The sequence below is a fragment of the Montipora capricornis genome, chromosome 9 (assembly GCF_036669925.1).
Source record: "Montipora capricornis isolate CH-2021 chromosome 9, ASM3666992v2, whole genome shotgun sequence".
Taxonomy (NCBI): Eukaryota; Metazoa; Cnidaria; class Anthozoa; order Scleractinia; family Acroporidae; genus Montipora; species Montipora capricornis.
In genome coordinates, this window is record NC_090891.1 from 30,206,854 (window position 1) to 30,224,851 (window position 17,998).

The following is a 17,998-nucleotide window of genomic DNA, read 5'->3' on the forward strand; positions in this document are numbered from 1 at the left end:
ATTATTCCTAAAAATCTAAAAATATTCGTGCCTCATCAGTTTTCAGTCGAATTTATGTCCAAGAAAGCAGGTAAATTGCAGAAAATTTTAGTTTTGCATCTAAAAATTCGTAATCAACGCTAAAATGACCAAATTTTGCCTGGAAAACATATTTTACTGTTATTTTTCTTAAATTTTTTCCTTCAACTTTCGCTTTTATAGAATATTTCAGTTGTCTGTAAATAAGTTATATGCTGTTGGAAAGCTTATTTTCTTAGCTTTAAAATGATGTATTTTTTTCCCCCTTACTTTAAATATTTTTTGAGCAAAAAAAAACATTTTTTGGCGATGGCTGATTTACCGCGGTTTTCTCGTGGTTGGGAAAGTAGGAAAAAGAGTTAGGCCGGTAGCCAGGTTCTTAACCTCAGAAAAGGATCTGTTTCGTCGTGCGAACGTGCATGTGAGGACCTGTGAGCCAAAGGGCCTCTGCTGGTATGACTTCAGGGTGACCCCTTAATAACTTTTTACTAACCGAGCGCGAGGGCCGTACTGCCAGGAAATATTGGCTCGCTCTGTAAAAAAACGACCCAGGGCCAATATTCCCCAGTACGGATCGAGCTAGCTCAGTTAGTAAGTAGATTATTATATGGTTTTTTAATTACCTTTTGCTTTGTTTTTGCAAGCCCGTAATCGGCCCGTGGGCTAGTCACAATTAGCCAATCAGAGCGCGCGTTATATCGGCTACAAACCCCAACTTGAAAAAAATTGCCTGGAACGCTGCACGTACCACAGGCAACCCAGTGTACCCGCACGGAGGGTCTAGTATTTAATTAAGTTAGCACAACACAAAAACGCTAACCTCATTTTGACACGAAAATGCTTTACTATTGCCATAAAAACTATCCAGTTAAGCTCGCATACTATAAAACATGATGAATTCATAAAGGCCACCTTTTCCAGCGAACAATTTTTTGAAACAAACAACATATTTGCTCTTAGAGGCGAAAACCTCTTGCTATTTCATTGCGTGGGTGAAGACAAGAAACTCAATCATGTCAAATTACCATGTACTTCAGGTTCAAACCCTTTCCTGAAGAACATTTTCCTTGAATAACAAGAAAATGCTTTACTATTGCCATAAAAACTATCCAGCACACATAAAATAAAACATGATGAATTCATAAAGGCCACCTTTTCCAGCGAACAATTTTTTGAAACAAACAACATATTTGCTATTATTGCGTGCGTGAAGAGAAAAAACTCAATCGTGTCAAATATGCGCAATATTACAACAAACTAAAATTTCAGGATCAAACCGTTTCCATGAAGAACCGTTTCCTTGAATAATGAAGCACAAAATAGACGACAAGCTTTCTTTCAAATAATTCTTGGCTGTCACATTACCTGAAGACTGTGCAGAGTTGATCACAGATCCACTTAAGGTGTTCGATTCGTTCCGTCTTTGTTGAACCCATAAGTTACCAGAGAATTTTCCATTTGGTTTCAGTGTTCTACATAACAGCACACTTGGTAAATATTATTTTAGAAATGCAGCTCGCTTTGATTTCTGCTCGACGGGCGACAGATTGTTGTCGAAGTCCATTACTCGTCGCTTTTGAGATTCCAGGTGTTGGTTTTCACCGCCTGCGTAGTTTATCCAACTGACTTGTTTAAGGATCCAGTAAAACGCCATTCGCGTTACATGACTTTCGACGCCATTGCAGGCTAAGTTAATTATTCTACTGTGTCCACCAGAAAAATCTACGCAGTTCCACTACCCTCTCGATCCTAAGAAAATACGCGCAGAAGGCTCTATGCACAAAGATACCACTTACCAGGGGAGTGACAGGCAAGACTTTTACCGACACGGAAGAAAAAAAAATAATAACACCAAACAAATGCCCTCCATTTCTAGACTGGGATTGCCATACGGCAACCCAGTAATAAACCTTACGGATCCTCACCCGAGCAAAGTTAACCGGAGTAAATTTTATCTCATATTTCACGGTTATTCAAACAAAACTTACATTTGCCACGTATCAACATTGCCCAAATCGATTTTCGGATAAATCTGTGTCGAAAAAAGCATTGATCTCTCTGTAAAATCATTTTGTTGGACGTCGAAATAAGTTTCCGCCATACATTTTCTTATAGCCCCTGGCAATCCCAGAACCCTTTCCTTATAAACTCAATCATTCCTCGAGGAGTTGATCAAGTGGACGAACACGTGGACGTTCACGATAGCCGCCATGTTGGATTTGCTATTATCATGCAAATTAGCTACACACTTCTGATGGGGCAAACAACACAAGTTCGAAAGGTTATAACCAACATCTTAGCCACACAGATGATTTGGTTCATGTTCATTGAATGTTTATCACCTAAGTAGTAAAACGGAATGCTTGCACAAGTTACTTCGATTTTTTTTTACCGAAAAACTAGCAGATAACAAAGTAGAAAGTCAAAATGTCGGAGGCAATTAAAAGATATAAAATTATTATAAAAGGTACCTAATTCTAAATTCTAAAATGTACTTTTAGCAATGTTAATTCCATATTTCGACGGGCCGATTTTCCGCAATTTGCCTTTATTACAATGATTGCCCCCAAGCATAACACATGGCTAATTATTTGCATAACAATTTGAAAACCAACATGGCCGCTATCATGAATAAGGGCTATTGTGACAAAATTAAGAGCAAGTTTAACACGTTACCATGGAAGTTTACTTCAATTTATTCGTGCTAATCAGGTTTTGAACAACTGCTCAGATTACAATCTAATTTATTTTAATTCAATGCAAATTATATGCATTAGAAAATAAGCTGTTACCCGACCAAGTTTATTCTTTTCTTTGTTAGGGTTTGATTAACAGCCTTCCACATTGTGGGCCGAACGTTTTTTACGTCACCTGGCCAAATGGTACCTTTAAAAGATGCTTACATTGTTCACTGTGCCACCCTGGTTGGGGATTGTACCCAAATTGTGGAGAACATATAACATATCCACCGACTGACATTCACTGCAAAAAATGTGTCTATGGAAAGACATTTTCAGAGGCGTATGATTACAGCGGGTGCAAATCATGTCATATCTGTGCAGAGAATGAAATAGTCACCAAGAATTGCACCCGTGACTCTGACACAGTTTGCAATGGGAATTGTATCCGAGGTTATTTCTACCGCAGTTTAACTCGTGACTGCAAAAAGTGTTCTTACTGTTGTAACGATGGCAAGGATGAAGAACAGCAGGAATGCATCGACCAGGGATTAAAAGCTGCTCATCGATATTGCGCTCCAAGACCAGATAAAAGATGTGGACCAGCTCCAACATCACTGGCTACAACAACAATTACCAAGAGTTCAGCCAAACAACTTAATGCACGTCCCAAAGACCAAAAACAAGTTACAATTGCCTTGATATTGTCATGTGTTGGAATTGGCATACTTCTTGTAGGTTTTGTATTTGGTGGAATACACATTCAGCGAAGAAGAATCAAACGAAGGAATGAGAGATTAACTAATGCAGAAAATGGTGCTGTAAACATGCCAACAAATGAAGACAGCCAAAGTGAGTTTTGGGTTGTGCACAGTGTACCTCACATGCTGTACAGTACCGCTCAGAAATACGTTAACCAAAAAGATGCGCATAATACGCGTATATCTATACGCGTATGTGCGTATAACCATACGCACATACATATCCTGCTGAGCCAAACATAAAAAGTGAAATCTCAATGAGGAAACTTCATGCTCTTTTCACCAAAGACAGCGTCAACTTCACATACTGTCGGCTATTTAAGTGCCATTTGAAAAACATAACGAATGTTAATTGCAAACAGAATGATATCTTGCCCGGAGGTAGAGATGAGTAGCACAATCATGATATACATTTGTGTAACAGTGAAATTTTACAAAATTTTTCATGCTGCCATAAAATTGGATGAAAAGGAACCTGACAAAATCAAATAGCCTCTTAAGCTGATATCTTAATGTTAAATGAAATTTTTTGTACTGATGGACAAAAATAAGCAATTTTAAATTTACCCATGACCCCTTGCAGGCATGGTAATTTCCTCATTTTGCCTAGATTACCCTAAAAAATTTTGTTAAATAACCCGAAATATTCTCATTTTTAACTTTGACATTACAGAAATGTTAATTTCAGAGTTGATTATATGCTTCGCTTGATTCGCAATTGAGAAATTCCGGCGAAATGTTCCACATGGATTGCAAAAAACAGGGCAAAATGGGCTGAAGTCCAGAAAAAACTGGTTTAACTGGATAAAAACAAGTCAAGGCCTGGTAGCAAAGCTTGCTCTGAGGGAACGTTTCGAAACGTAATGGCGGATCTGCAAGGAGAAACTTTTGGTTCTTTCACGCTCTAAATTCGCTTTGTCAACCTCTGAACGTCAAGAAGTGTTTCAGACTCACAAAGAGGTCTCGTTCTTTGACAATTTGAATTGTTTCTTTCTGAGCTTTGGCATGTAATTTGTACATGAGATGAGCATTCTGTTTTTCTTTGTGTTTTGTAATGTGAGCTCGGACAAGCAAGATACAGAGGACATTTTGCGAAGCTGTGCTTTGGCTCTAAGCCAAATTGTAATGGCGGACAAAGTGTTTCAGACTGAGAAAAAATGCTCTGGCTTCTCGTGTGCTGAGAAATTTTCGGTAAAACTTTCTCCAAAGCAACTACCACAAATGAGCATTCTCGAACCATATTTTATTCTGCCTAACCACAAAACATCCGTGGGTTACAGACGCAAATTGCAAAACAGCACTGAAGATTTTAGGAGCGTGACGCTCAAGACTGTTGTGCTTTTCGGCCTCTTTTCTCCGTCATTGGTGAGAAATTAACCACATTTTTTTTATTTACTGGTTGCAACATTGTTTATGTGAAATATGTTGTCGATTTCGTTGTGAGGAATAAAGTACAAGCCGTCTGAAGAACCTTGTTGTGCTCGTCTTACTAGTTTGCGTGTTACGCGTGACGCGCCATTTTTTGTCCCCAAAGTGGACAACCGAATCCGTTTATTCTAAACTTAAGCGACCGATTTCGCTAATCTACACAGTAAATGTTACTTAATATGTAAGAAGCATATCTGCGAAATGTGAGTGGCTAGCACTTTTTACCAGCGGAGATATGGCCTGAAGTGTTCGTTCAAGATACTGGTTTCCCAAATGTACATCATGATTGTGCTACTCATCAGAGAGTTTAATTGTTTAAGCAGTATCTGACACTTGCAGACTGCAGACTGCAGACTAACCCTAACCTAACCCTAACTTGTAGTTATTGAAAGCTAACCCTTTTAAACGGGAGCTTAGACTTAAATACTGTTCAACGTAGGCAACCTGTAGTCTGCAGTCTGCAGTCTGCATTTGCCATACATCTTAGAGCGCCGCTCACCGCCTCTGTTGAAAGGCGCGGAGTCACAAGCCAGACAACGTGTCGCGATGAGCTGGATAGCGGTTGTTTTACCGGTCGAATAAGGCCAAAGTATCACAGAGAACCAACTTTGCTTAGCGGTGATTTAATCGACAATATTCGAACGTAAACTGAAACACAATGTAATCAATAAACTAATCAGTAAGTGCTAAAGAAATAAACAGTAGGAATCGCATATGAACAATATCGGACATTCCGATCATAACTTTGATGAAACAGATGTTTCTTGGGAGTGCCACTATGATATTGAAACGTGAAAAAGAATGACTTAAGATGCACAAATCCTATAGAAGAACTATATAAAACAGAATCCTAAACTACAAGGAATGAAAATTACAGAAAGTCTCGCAAATGAAGGAAACAAAATAGAACCTTAAAACTGAGGTGTGGCACGTGTAAAACTAAAGCAAATAAACCTACATAAACCGCAATTTTATTAAGTCAAAATACTACACTGTAACCTTTCTTTAAGGACTAACATATTTATAAACGTTTCACTAATACATCGGTTTCCGCTTGCACTGCACAGTCAAAGGTAACTTTCTGCTAAATTATTATAAGCGCTGACAAGCTCCACACTACACACACGCAGGGTAACTAAAAACTAAGCTAAGACAAAGTCCACAAGAAGCGTAAAAACTCCAAGGTGTTAACCTAATGACATAAAGGGCGAAAGGAAACTTAATTAGTGAATTGAAAAGGAATCAAATATAACAATTAAACTGAAAAGGAAAGCCTTCAATATAGTGTTCATTACACATCTGGGCCCGGTTTTTCGAAAGCCGATTAACTTAATCCAGGATTAGTGTAAACTTTTGTCTCATGTTTTCAACTTTTTGGTGAAGGTTTCTTTTCAATTGCTTATTTTTGTTTTTCAAGTTTGACTTCCTCCGATGTAATGTTTTGCCGAATATCAGCGTTGAACAGAATTTGGAAGCACAGAAATAAACTCCTTGGTTAATTTTTAATCTAGGATTAGCGTTAATCGGCTGTTGAACAACTGGGCCCTGTTGTCTAAGAGGTTGAAAATATGAACTTTGAGTATTTTGACTTCTCAAACATTTTATCCCTAGGAATGAAGGATCAATATGCGGGACAAAAGATGGTACGTGTGCCAAGATTAGAAGGAGTAAAACAAAATGAAGGTTTTGAGTCCAGCAATTCCACACCACAAGGATCCTGCAAGGCTACACCTACTCACACTGATGATGAATTTGACGAATCTCTGGTTGTAAACGTTAAAGCCCACAAGCGTCTATGGAAGCGACAGAACAGCAAGGAGGAGAAAAAAGAGAAGAATGGTAAATACAAGCTATTATGACAAAATTAATAATATCTTGTTGCAAGCGTGGCCACAGTTCTTGGTTGATAAGACAAACTTAAAGTAAAAACACATCTCAGTTTTATTTCAACACACAGATTTCTTCCACAACGTTCACCATGATGTGGGCTGATGCAATATGGTGCAATCAGCCGCAACCTAGTGTTACAGGCTCATACATATACCTCCCGTAACTAACTTCCGGTTACAAGTTAGAAGTAGATTGTATCCAACATATCGCTCAGGTTGCAATGATTGGCCAATTAAGCTGGTTATATTTCAGTACAGTACAGCTTGCTTGACTTCCTGATGCAATTTCCTGCTTAATCCATTTACAAAGAGGTTAATATTATTACCACCACGCCATCCTTGTTTTCTTGGTCCTTACTCTAGCCCAGGGCACTGGGATTGAAAAATGGGGGGTCGTAACTTATGGTACAGTCCTAAATATTTTTGTTTTCAGACATATTTATAGCTAGTCTGCTTACCAGTCTGATCTGTTCATTACTACAAATTAGTCTACGTATTTTCCCATGGTATTTCTTGCTTTTTCGTCACCACTATTCAGCCCATTTCCAGGTGCTCATGCATGCTCTTTCCTCCACTGCTCATCATTACAGTTTCGTCTACTTATGCTGGCTCTTTCTTGCTCTCTCTCTGGCTCTTTTTCTTTCTCTCTTTCTTTGTTTGTCACTAATATTTCGCCTGTTTCTCTTGCTCTCAGTCACTCTCTTTTGCTTACTCATCGCCTGCTTACTGTTATGTCTTTTTTCCTCTCCCTCTTTCTCTAGATCTTCTTTCCTTGTTGTGCGAGACATTAAAAAATACTTACGGGTACTTTGTTTTCCTAGTTGTCTTCAAAATTTTGTTTTGTTTTACGAAAACTCAGTGTTAAATTAATGCAGTTTGCTAACCCTCACACACTTGAGGCATTCAAAAAAGATGGTACTTTAAACGAGCCAAAGCAAAAGTCAAAGTCACAGCAAATATCACCTGTAAGTTGAGAATGATATCAAATTAAAGTAAACCTAAAAAATGACTGAAATTTGTTTTCTGTTTGAACTGTGTTGCAGTAAATGACAGTAAGACAGAGAGCCTTTTCGGTTCTGCACAGGACAACAATGCTCTGTCTTCAACTTCTGAAAGCTGTGACGGACAGCCAGGCAGAAAAGGTATGTAATGGCTAATTTTTAAGTGCATACTTGATTACAGTATAAAGATACATAATGAGCAATTGTCGTTTTTTCAGGAGCAGAGGGTAGACATGAGAGAAAACGTTCCAGAAGTGGCTCAATACAAGAGGCAATTGCCCGCACATTGTCTAAGGAGCAAGCATACCAGGTTTTGCCAGATGAGGTAAAATTGTAAAAAAATTGTTACTGTTAGAAGTTAAACTATTGCATTATTTCAGTTTCATTGGTGTCACTCTTCACATTTTAACAATTTTTATCATTTCTTTAACTTTTTTATTGTTTGAAAGGATCCAGATCAACCACAAGGTAAGACATTGTTATTTATGAAGTCAGTAAGTATTCATGTTTATAAAAGCCATTTCTCCTAAAAAGGAGTGCACTGTTATAAATACAGTAGTGTTGTTGGAAGGTGGTGTTGCATTGCATTGCATAATTATTAACTTAATTATCTGGTAAGTTGCCTTTGGAAGGCAAATTGTACAAACAATCTTTTGTGCACCATACCTTGCAATAGTCAAGACTTCAAACAACAAGTTCTCACAACAGTTAATGAAGCCAAGTCTCATTCTACTTGTCATCAGCGGCACCCGACTTCGGGGGAGGGGAGGGCCACCATCCCCCTTTTTTGTCTGTATTTAAAGAGCTTCTGTAACCAACCGACTTTCAAGTGGTACAGTGTACATCAGGCGGTTTTTACTTTAGATGATGATTACCGGTAGTTCAGTTTTAGAGCTTTTCTTATTTTAAATACATCTTGACTAACTTGAATTTTTCGGATAGAGGGCATGTGGTCCAGGGGGAGGGGTGGGTGCCCTCTTGCCGCAATTTCTATGGCCTCTCTTTCTGGAATTTCTGGATCCGCCCCTGGTTATGATGAGTTTACATTAAGCTTTGAACTGCCATCATAAATAGAACTAGAAAAAACATGGATTGCAAACATGGCAATACTGAAATTCTCAGTGAAAATGTATTTGTGAACCAAACCATGACCTCGGCTCATTATTTTCCTCAATATATTGGAACAGCCAACAATTAGTATGGATTAAATGGTCAAGGAAGATTTGGAGGTCTAAATATACTGAATCATCATCCAAAAGTAAATCGAATTCAGTGCTTTTCTAATAATGCATTATTTTGAAAGTTATAAAGTTTTGAAAATACCCAATAAACCCATATCAGTAATATAATAATTATTAGTAATATCTCCCAACTAGTGGACTAATGCAAATGCTGCATTTTGATTGGCTACGCTACCAGAGGACTATTAGTAATAGTCCTTAAGTAGCAAAAAGTGTGATGCTTTCTTTCGTCTTATTCCCAAATAAATAATTATTAAGATATTTTCAGCTTGCGTTTGCTAACTTTATTATTGCCTTTTATGTCCGACTAGTTAGGTGATACTAAAACAATTAGACCCTCGATCACCTCCAAGGGCCACGGGTCAATAGCCCATTCGGCTTTGCGTCTTTGGCTTAATTATTTGCTCCAGTTCACTGAAACTTTTAACAAATTGAAAATAGGAGTTGAAAATACATTTGCTGCATCCCTAGACTGCAATCCTTAATTAGGGGTTGACTTAATTGTGTCTGGCATCTTCCACTTAACAGTGCCTCTTCTTGTCTCCTTTCAAGGCACAATGTTGTTTCAAGTTTTGAGACCTCATGCAACTGTTCATTGTTTTGGGCTCCGATGTAACAGGTTACCACTACTGTGGTTCCCTTTGGTGTATCATATGCTCAAAATTTTGTGGAAACAGCAAATTAGTAACTGAACAAAAAGCTGATACAGACTAAAAAATTTGCTTAGAGAAGGGTATATTTCCTTTTAATTCAAGGTGAATCATGCCCTTCATTAACCATTGTGGAACATCCAAACACACAAAAGCAGGCAGAAGGTTCTCGAGTGGAATTGAAGTGCATAGTAAAGGGAGGGACTAAGGTGACTTATCAATGGTTTAAAGATGGAGAAGAATTACCAGAAGAAAAGAGCTCTAGCCTTATCCTTCATCCACTCAAGGTGCAAAACTTTGGCTTCTATAAATGTGATGTGAGAAGCTGTGATGCAGGCCAACATAATTCATCTTTTATTACATCGAATGTAGCAGAACTTGATGTTGCACCATCTGCTGGAAGGGGTGAGTTGATACACAATTGTGTTTTTGTATTTAAAGTAATCCACCAAAGCCTGTAAGGAAGTGGAAGCGGGGTTTTTAGATAATAATACTGTGTGTAACTTTTCGCTCTTGTTAGCACCACACCGCTCAAACTTTTTAACTCTACCTCAGGGTTTTCAATAAAATTTGAAGTAGGCGGATGGTAGAACAGTAGTAGGTGGCTGTTACAATTAAGGGGCCATAAGGCCCGTCTAGGGGGGTCTGGGGGCATGCCCCCTGAGAAAATTTTTAAATCTAGAAGCTCGAAAATGCCATTTCCAGCATTCTAGGTACCAAAATGAGTACAACAGACGATGAATATTTCTTAACATCAAAAACGACTTTTTTAATTTTTCTACACCACTAATAGACTAGAAAGGAGGATTTGTATTCATTATCCTGTAATTTTAAGACCACTATAAATATAGCAGACGCACTATACTGAAAACTGGATACTATTTAAACCATTCAGGATACAATATATCGACTGTCATAATTTATAATATGTATTATCATATTGAATATTATTTTTTTGACAACAGCAACTATTATTTTAATCATTTAAAAGCCTATGATTTAAATGAACTGAAAACAAACAGTGGTAGCTTGTGAATATAAATAATTGTTTTCAGTTGAGTTATGGTACATGATTTTTACCAGTAAGCTGTAGCTGATACTTCATGAAATTGTGTTTAGTCATGTTCTGAGAAATTGGCTGCCTGGAAATACACATCAGTGTAACAATTACTAACACATTCACTAGGGGGTTAATAAGAAAATCTCATCAAGTCTTAGACAGTGTCATCGAAATCAGAATCATAATCAGGGTCACCATCTGAGCTTTCAGGCTGGGGTAGGTTCATTGCCTTCAAAGCTGCATTCACCTCCTCTTCTAGGATGCCAATTTGATGATCTTCAATGTCTTCATCCTCCGATGTGTTTAGCTGCAGGATAGGTGTGGAGGGAGGATCGAAATCAGCTTGCACTGAAGCATCAGAAAATGTGACTCTCCCAGCTTCTCTTCGTTTGGCGATTTTTCTTCTTGGCTTGATTCTTATCCACTCTTTGACAGTGGCTTGAATTAGTTGGTCAGATTCCTTCACTGCAGGTCCATTCAATGTGATGTGTAGCAAAGCACCAAGCATGTCATTCTTTAATCTACTTCTCATTCGTGTCTTAATCCTCTTTACTGCTGACGCCTCTCTCTCCGTTTACAAGTTCATCTTGTCTTCTTAATCTATGAGCTTGTGCTGTTTTTGTTTTTTTTTTGTCTAGCATGTACGAGAGTAAAAACGTATTTAGGTAACACTCCAAATCGTCGAAATTGGACGTTTGTGGTCCGGGCAAACACGGCAGAATTTACAGTAAATATGGGAAGAGTCGGGAGTTTGATGCATAGCAAAAGATGTTGATGATCAAATTTGAAGGGTACAGCTTAGACGAGAAGCGAGAAATCGTACTTTTCGTTTTTTATACAAATGCTTCTAAATTTTCCGTGAACAGCGGATCGGTTTCACAGATAAATACAGTATATGAAAAGTAAAACTTAATTTGCGGCCTTTTCAGTGAGACCAGACTTCTCAAATTTAATAAGTTAACCTTTTTAGCTAGTATCTTTAGTTTGTAATTCATGGAAATTTCAGAATGTCGACCTTTCTTAACGAGCATCAAACTCCCGACTTTTCCCATACATTACTGTAAGTTTTGGCGTGCGAAATCGTGAAAAGGTCTATCGCACACACTGGATCACGCACCTTATAACATCCACACTTTTAACTACAGTTTTATAACGATCCACAAAAATTGCCTATTGTTGAGCGGACCTTGACAGAACTGAAATGATGTGATCACAGCTTAACGAAAAAGAACGGACAGAACGAAAATGAAATTGAGAATGGCAAAAGTTGTACCCGTGGTTCATACGAAATTTATTCAGTTCTTAGGATTTGTGTTGACTCGCAGTCTTTCAAGTCTATATAAACAGAAAATCAAATACATTTTATGCTCAATCACCTGCATCTGGAAGCGGCCGTGCTTTCTTCGAAAAAATATGCCAATATACTAGGATTTCCATCGCCCGCGGCGCGCTTTCTCATTGTTTTCTTTTAAAGCTCGCGAAAACCGGAAGAGATAACAGCGTGTAATCGAGGCATATTTGCCACCAGTCCTTCTCGCCTCTGTAATCAACATGGCGGACTGCGAATACCAAAGTGTCGATCGGCGTTGATATACATTGAAAAGTTTCAAAAGACAAAACAAACCATCCAGCCAGCGTAATAGTATGCAAAATGCATTTTTAAAAAAATGCTTAAATCGAAAGGACAATTTCATTTGAGTTCGGCACGGCAGTAGCACGACGTTTGGAACAGGCCTTAATGTTCATCACCATCACTTCACTAAACCATTGTGATTGGTTGAGAACCACCTTTTCGTATTTATGGCTTGTGCTACCTTTCTGTACATCGGGTTTGACTGTAAAATTCACAAGTATTACTGTACTTTATTCACACGAAAAGTAGAAGTAATAACCACATCAATGCGCGCTATAACGTGCTGTTAAAAAGAAGTTAAAGTGAACCCGGAAATGATCCACATCTCAGCCTTGATGCCAATGTTACTCGATTCCTTTTTATTTTCTTCAATCTTTCTTTGTTTAATATTTTACGAGTAACCACGCGTTCTTTCATGGGGTTATTTACGTTGCAGCCTTACCACAGAAACGATGCGCAATAATTTTGAGCACAACTTACCTTCTTAAATCAAACAGATCGCCTTTTGTACTTAATGTGATTCAAAGGTTGGCCAAGGGCGCAGTCTTTCAGTCCTGTCACACGAGTCATAGGGCGCATTCTTTTGGGAAAATTCCAGTTATTCTTATTCCGGTTTACGAATAACAGAATACACGGAATACCAGTTCCCAAAAGAACGCATCTGCCGAACTGGTCCCAAAAGAACACGATTACCGTCTATTCGGAGAATTCCTGTTCCGGAATAGCCCCAAAAGAACGCGCCCATAGTTCTCGGCGCTTATTGAAACCATCTCAAGAAGTATATGATCGTATGCTCAAAGATTGTTTCTTTCGCTGCCTTTCTGCTCTGCTTCCAAAGCGACTGTCGAACGCACTTCAATAATCCTAGATTACCTCTAGCATATTATTATCAGTACGGAGGGACGGCATAATTGCAGGTTGGGTTTGTGTCAATGTACTATCCTCTAAACCTCACTGGGAGTTGCCACTGTTAATTAACATTCTTACAAATTTTTGTTGTATTTATAGCCTATGTGCCATTTTGCCGTCACAGTTTTTTCACTAGTACACGATTCCTTCACTTCCACTTAACCAAACAAAATGTTCCTGACAATTTTACTACGGCACTAAGTTAGAGTCACTCAACTCTCATCTTTGTAACACCGACAGTTTTATTGCTGAATAATATTGAAATGACCAATGGATATGTGCGAAAAACCTCGTTCATAGGGTCTCGAGAGAAGGGAAGAAGAGGGACCCTGGGAACGAAATACAAATTTGCGAGGCAATGTCTCAGAGCCACTTTGATTTAGGTATCGCTGCCAAGCCGGCCGCATTTTTTCTGGAGAATTCAAGCCAGACCGCCACACCGGGAACCGCGTCCCCTGCTCTTTTCGAATAGTATACTTCATGTAAACTAAAGAAAGACGTGTTGGACAATTTAGCAATTGTCTCTTATAGACATGTGAAAAATTTATACGGCTTCAACGGGATTCGAACCCATGACCTCTGCGATGCGGGTACAATGCTCCAGAGGGGTCATGGGTTCGAATCCCCGCATCGAAGGCACCAGAATTTGTCAGGTGTCTATAAGAGAATTGCTTAAATTCTCCAGATAAGAGCAAGATCACTTCTGTCCTTCGTTTATAACCCGCACTTATAACAGATACATTTATGTCACTTATATGTAATCAGCTTGTCGGTGGTGTAAATAAATGCCTTAGCTGTTTATAGTTTTTTCTATTATTTATTTATTTATTTATTTATTTATTTTTTATGGTTATCTAGGATACAGACTGCTAAAGGACGTTTTTGACCGATCAATAAATACAAAACAGAGAGTTGAAAATCAACTTTGTCAGGAGGTCAACAAGTGCAAAGCGTGGGAACGGGTTGCTTTCAAATACAAGATGGACCTTGATTCTCTTAAGATAAGCGAGAACCCAGGAGAGGAAGTTATTGCCTGCCTTAAGACAAGCAACCCGAGTTTGACTGTGTACCACTTTTGCAAGACGCTCAAGGAAGAAAATATTAGACGCCTTGATATAGTTGAGGTATTGTCGGCTGATCTTTTTGTCTAGACCACGATGGGAAGGCTAACTAGTCCGGAAAAGATGTGCGGGCATTCGGGCAAAAAAAGCGTCTTTTTCATCAAAGGTCGGACAAACCCAGCGTGCGAAAAATCACCGCGAAAAGTCTGAGAAGGGAAAATGCACCTTCCTCTCGCGACTGTTTCTTGCCCTAATTTATGCTTTTTTTGTCCACGTCGCGCTCAATCGACCTGTGTACTAACAGTACAAGAGTGGAGAGGGTGGGGGAAGATGTGCACTCTTATAAATATTAGCATTATCTTGTATTCTCTGATATTTAATGACATTTGGCTTAAAGCAAATCAACGTAGTATCATCTCTTTTTCTTTAAAGGAGTTAGAGAAGTTACTGAAACAATTAATCTTTCTTGAAACTCCTGACAATGGCCGTTTTTACACTAAAGACGTATAATACGTCGGGGCGACTTTGGACAGTTTAATTTAATGCATATTTTAGTTCGTCCCGTATAAAGACGGGCGGGAGACGCGTTATACGTCTGGACGAACTAAATCGTCTAGACGTATTAGACGTCTCCAGTATAAAAACTGACAATTCCTTCATCACCTTGACTGAACTGAATTTTTGTAGTATCTATTTTGAGAAATGCGGCCAAATTTTATCGCCAACGGCAGATAACGAATTTGTCGCGCGCATTTTAAGAAAGCGGACGAACTTCTTGCTTAAAAGTAGGTGTTCAAAGGTGGAATGGTTGGCTTTCTTTCTTATTCAATTTATTACTAGAGGCCGATAAATTGAACTAGAAAAACCAAGGAGCTGTAAATTAAATTTTCGAGTAGAGAAAGCAAGCTTTTCTCTATATTAGATCTCTCGATCTTTGAATCGAGGGAAAAAAGATAACCCTAGGACTTAGCTGGCCTTACCGCGTGGAATCCAACGCTCTAATTGATTGCCTGATTAAATAGCTCCTACTGTGTAAGAGATATAATGAGGAATATAATTTAAAAAGTGTTTATACTAATAGTTATTGTTCCATTTTGTTTGTTTGTTTTTTTGCCGTGTTTTTTTTGTTAAGTTATGGTTTAGCTTATTTATATGACATTAGAGAAGTCTTATCGTATTTAGATTTCACCATAGAGATGCGAATGATTTTTTGTTTAAATTGAATTATTTATATGAGCATTTGAATCATCCGAATGTCTGACAGAAAGGAAGGGTTTTTGCAAAAAACAAAACTCCCCTATTTGTAACGGAGATGATTTACCGAAGACAATACTGATCTCGAGAGATTGATTTTTCGCAATAACTTATTATAGTATTCTTTTCGAGTTTATATTTGTTCAGTTCTAAACTGAAAGTTTGTATTCTTATTGGACACGTGGACACTGGGCCTCAGTCATGCAGGGGCGCGGGACACCCCGAATTTTGAGTTCCATATGCTCGTTTTGTAATCGAGTATTAGCTTTAGTGTAAATGTTATTGTTGCGTTTGAGGAATAGATCGTTTGATTTCACTATTCATAAAACGAAATATTACTTATAACATAGCATTTCGAGGGCCACAACAGTTTGATTTTTAATTGCTTACTCTTGCGTACGTGATAAGTGGCCATATTCATTAGAGGAAATCATTATTTTGGAGCTCAAACATGGACGTTTATAAAACGTCATGTACAAGTCGAGCATTCAAGTTTAAAAACATTCTTTTTCACAGGTTATATTTTTTCCTACTACGGATGAAAAAAAAAAGATTAGAACTCATCGCCATAGGGTCAATTTAGTTTCCAATAGAAAAAACCATTTTGAAAACACATTTCGGGACTTGAGACTAAATTGAGATGAAAATGAGGTAAAATGGTGCCTTGCCAAACAGCTCTTATTGTCAATAACAGCAGATCGAGCTTACTCTACGTGCAGCCGTACCCTACCTTCGGGGGGTAGGGTACGACTACACGTAGGCTAATCGAGCTAAGCATTTGGGCTGGTCTTTCATATACCGGATCCGAAATAATTAATAGCCATAAAACAAAAGAACAAAGCGAACATAACAATACCTTATTAACAAGGACTAAATAATCGGAATAACAATGATTCTTTCGTTCTCCACCTTTTTAGTCCGGTATATGAAAGTCTACCCAGCATTTGTTGCCACCCGCAGGCATAGCAGCTATATCACAATATCCTTGTCATGGGTGTACAAATTGTACTTAATGCCTGAGGACGTAAAAAACATACGAAGAAAGTCTAGTTGTATTACAACCAACCAGCGAGATAGTTTGTGAAGTAAATTTTCTACTTTTTTTCAAACACTGTGTCACTGTTTCTTCGAGCGTTGTTCAAATCGGTCATCGAAAGAGGACTGACGTGATTCAAACGTTTGATACCAGCATCATTGACAGTTTTACAGAGAAAATACATTGTTAGAGCTGTCTGTCTATGCTGTCTGTCTGTCCACTGCAGAGCCGTCTGTCTCTCCCATGTCGATTCTTCGCACCTGAGTAGTGGATCCTGATTAAGAGATAAGGGGGCTTTCGCTCTAAAAAAATTCTGCTCTTTCGCAGTTTTTGGTGGTGTTGTCTGCAAAAAGTGAAAGACATTTTAAAAGGGCTTTGCTTTTAACATTGGGGTGCAGGGATGGCGCAGTGGTGAGAGCACTCGCCTCCCAGCAATATGGCCCGGGTTCGATTCCCAGACTCGGCGTCATATGTGGGTTGAGTTTGTTGGTTCTCTACTCTGCACAGATAGGTTTTTCTCCGGGTACTCCGGTTTTCCCCTCTCTTCAAAAAACCAACATTTGATTTGATTTGCGTTGAATTGTTGCATGCTTTCAGTTTACTGTGTTCCCGATTAGCGCTCCATCGCTAAAATCAATACACACTTAAATAAAGTTCCTTTCCTTTCCTTTCCTTTTTTAACATCCAAAAATAAGGGGGGGGGGGCCTCCGGGCCACTGGATCTGTCACTGTTAATATGATAAGCGTTTCTTTAACACGAATTTAGTTTCAAACTTGGCGTTAGAGTTTGGCGAGATAACCATGCAGCTTGAAATAATGGTGATATTCAGTTAATTTTTGGTGAACCTACACTGAAGTACCATAAACTGTCTGCGAGAAGTTTCATGGGTCGTTGAACGTCCCAAAAAGTTCCTTTTAACATGTTATGTTAGACGGGACATACTTTCTATAGTCCTATCCGGGAAGGTAAGCAGGTTAACAACACTGTTCAAGGCTGTGCATATACTGTCAGTTATAAAGGCACCCACAACTCAGTGTATTACGACCTAAGAAAACGAACCGGGTGATCTGGTGACGTAATTCGGAGGACTGGGAAGAAAAATTTTAACGCCGTATCCCACAACCGTGCGCGGCCTTAGGTGTTGTTTCCAAACTCCCTGCAGTATTTCCATCGCAAAAACTCAACAGATCATTCCGTGTCTACCACAATTCCTGGTACTGAATGAACATTCAAGTAGACCCGACGAGATCTAACCTCGCCTCTGCCATGTTAAATTGGAAACTAAGGCCGCGCGCGGTTGTGGGATACGGCGTTAAAATTTTTCTCCCCAGTCCTCCGAATTACGTCACCAGATCACCTGGAGATTAGTAAGATGTTT

General features: G+C 38.7%; 1 protein-coding gene across 2 annotated transcripts in view; it reads left to right on the top strand.

Annotated features, from left to right (window-relative positions):
- LOC138015653 (uncharacterized) overlaps positions 1–16,692 on the top strand; it is a 27,596-nt gene extending 10,904 nt beyond the window's left edge. For both annotated transcript variants that reach the window (XM_068862749.1, XM_068862748.1), the window contains exons 3-9: positions 2,840–3,548; positions 6,497–6,724; positions 7,818–7,916; positions 7,994–8,100; positions 8,225–8,243; positions 9,772–10,071; positions 14,127–16,692. In XM_068862749.1, coding sequence (XP_068718850.1) covers positions 2,840–3,548; positions 6,497–6,724; positions 7,818–7,916; positions 7,994–8,100; positions 8,225–8,243; positions 9,772–10,071; positions 14,127–14,419 — 1,755 coding nt within the window. In that variant the 3' untranslated portion in view covers positions 14,420–16,692. The remainder of the gene's footprint in view (positions 1–2,839; positions 3,549–6,496; positions 6,725–7,817; positions 7,917–7,993; positions 8,101–8,224; positions 8,244–9,771; positions 10,072–14,126) is intronic.
- Positions 16,693–17,998: the final 1,306 nt, after the last annotated feature.